Genomic DNA, 2,357 nt, shown 5'->3' with positions numbered 1-2,357 from the left:
AAGGAATGATCGACAGATTACAAAGAAACTGTTTCCTGGGTAACTTTGGAGTCCCTTGAATTTCACCTAAATCTAAAAAGAGCATAGAATCCGGAAATGCAGACTGTCCATACCTGAACAGCAAACTGAAAAGGCAGATGACCAAACAGACTCCGATCGTGAAGATGTAGGCCAGCTGCATGTGGTAAGATGTGCCACCGATCCCGTGCCGGATTGTAGAATTGGTGTAAAAGCCATAGTACATCACTGTGTCCCTAAAATAACCCTGAAAGGGAGGGACCATAAGCCCTAGGTCAGATGAGTCTCTTGAGAAAACGATGAATGACTATGGTCAGCACAGTTGACCTCTCTCATCTACACGAAGCTTGGACCAAACAATTTAGACATTTCGTTTGCCAGTAAAGGGGCTCCCAAGGTCACTGAGAACCTAGACACTTTATCAGTAGGCTCTCAAAGCTGGAAGAGAATCCCAGACCAACATAACTTTACAATAGAGGGACCAGTTGTCACCACTTGGAAAACCCGTCTCAGTTCGCAGGCCTAAGTTCGCAGGTGGCCAGACACATTTGGCTCTCGGACTGCAGTTTGCCGATCCCCGGTCTACAGAATATCAATGGCAGAAATCTCTTCTAGAAGGTGAACTCACAAGGCAGGGGCTCCGTGCCTCAATGAGCAGCTGAGTAAATCAGTTACACTTGCTACTAAATAGATACCCAGTAGATACTCTATATAGATACCCAAGATACATAGTGAAGCAGAAAATGTCGCAAAGCAAGACTTGTAATGTCCTACCTTCTTTTTTATTTTGTCAAAGAATGTCTGTCTGTCTGTCTGTCTACCTACCTACCTATGTATCTGTATTCATATAGGCAGAAAACCAGTGGACAAAGATACCCTCTGAACTGGGGAGTCGGACAAGGGAAGAAGGGTAAAATGGACTTGCTCTTAGTTTGTTTTCTATAGTAGGAATTTTTCAAAAGGAGCATTGTATTTTGTAGAAAGAAAAGGTAGATCTATGAACACTAATACGAGACATCCGCCGTATATTAGGTTAAAAACTCAAGTCCTAGGCAATATATCAGAATAATTCATCTTTTGTTAAAAAAGAGAAAAGGGTACACGTGAACGTGCATCTATGTGTCTACATGTGCACAGCGAAGAGGATTCTGAACAATAGAAGCTGTTATCTTTGGAGGCAGAAATTCTACTGCATTGTCCAGCTGCTGCTTTTGAGCGGGGGCAGAGGACAACATTATTTAAACACCCACTTTCCCCATCGGTTGACTCCCAGGAAAAACGAGAGGTCTGGACCAGTGGCCAGCCAGGCGTGTCTCCGGGTTTCTGAGGTGGCGAACGCCAGGCTGAGGAAATGGAGAACTTACCGCCCCCGTTAGAAATTCCAGTCCGGTGAATTGGAGGGTGTTCCTTTCCGCCACGGTTAACTGAGGGATTATGAGGAAGCTGAAGGTCACGATGAACGAGAAAATGTTGAACTTCAAAAGCCACCTCAGAAAGTTGAAATAGGACAGGACACTGGTTCCAAACTTGCCTCCGATGACTTTGAGCGTCTTCTGCCACAGGCTGACGGAATCGAGCAGCTCCGACAGGCCGCTCCTGGGCCTCCGGTACGCCTGGGTTAGGACGCAGAGCACGAGGCTTGATGGGCCCTCGACAAACGTCTACCCATCAGGTCCCACCAGAGCAAAAAAAACGGCTGCTGTTCCTTTGCAAACGTCGCCTCATTTGATCTGCGGGACCACCCCCTAACGCGAATGCTATTACCACCTTCCCAGGTTTGCTGAAAAAGGTGACGCTCGCAGTGGCTAAATTGGCCAAATAACTTGGACCTTCGACTGCCCACCTGGTTTCCCCACATCTGAACTGACCCCAGTTCTATGGCTTTCAGTGAAACGGCCTTGAATTTTGATGCCTCTTCCCTGTGGGTCCCCTTTCATCCCCACTCTTCCATCTCCCCGTTTCCACCCTCTTGTGCCCATTTTGCTGACTGCAGTCAAGGCTGACTCACCAGCGAAATGGAGTTCAGACACTGAGCACAGCAGCTGAGTTCAAGGGTACGATGGGGCTGCTTGCTTTTCTCTTTGTCGACCATTTTCCTGTGGCCAACGGCAGAAGAAAGAGAGAGGTACCAAGGCTGTGATACATTCCTTCTCCAAATATTTACTGAGTGCCTAGGACGGGCCAGGCACGATCCCAGGAGAAGAGAAAGAGCCCAATTTCCCTGCCTCGTGGAGCTGACACCCTCGTTGGAATAGAAAGACAATAAACAATAAATATAACAACCAAATGGGTGAATGATGGAATATTAAAAGGCGATTTGCATTCTGGAAAAGAAAATG

The 2,357-nt window shown here is 46.9% G+C and overlaps 1 protein-coding gene across 1 annotated transcript in view; it reads right to left on the bottom strand.

Annotated features, from left to right (window-relative positions):
* The window catches only part of TMC5 (transmembrane channel like 5), a 39,316-nt gene that overhangs the window by 24,137 nt on the left and 12,822 nt on the right, over nucleotides 1-2,357 (bottom strand). Inside the window, exon 8 of the mRNA XM_011377513.2 lies at nucleotides 114-265. Within this exon, the coding sequence (XP_011375815.1) occupies nucleotides 114-265 (152 nt within the window). The remainder of the gene's footprint in view (nucleotides 1-113; nucleotides 266-2,357) is intronic.

This window comes from Pteropus vampyrus, unplaced genomic scaffold (genome assembly GCF_000151845.1).
Source record: "Pteropus vampyrus isolate Shadow unplaced genomic scaffold, Pvam_2.0 Scaffold314, whole genome shotgun sequence".
Taxonomy (NCBI): Eukaryota; Metazoa; Chordata; class Mammalia; order Chiroptera; family Pteropodidae; genus Pteropus; species Pteropus vampyrus.
Note: the sequence above shows the minus strand (reverse complement) of the source record. Positions and strands in the feature narration are given on the sequence as shown.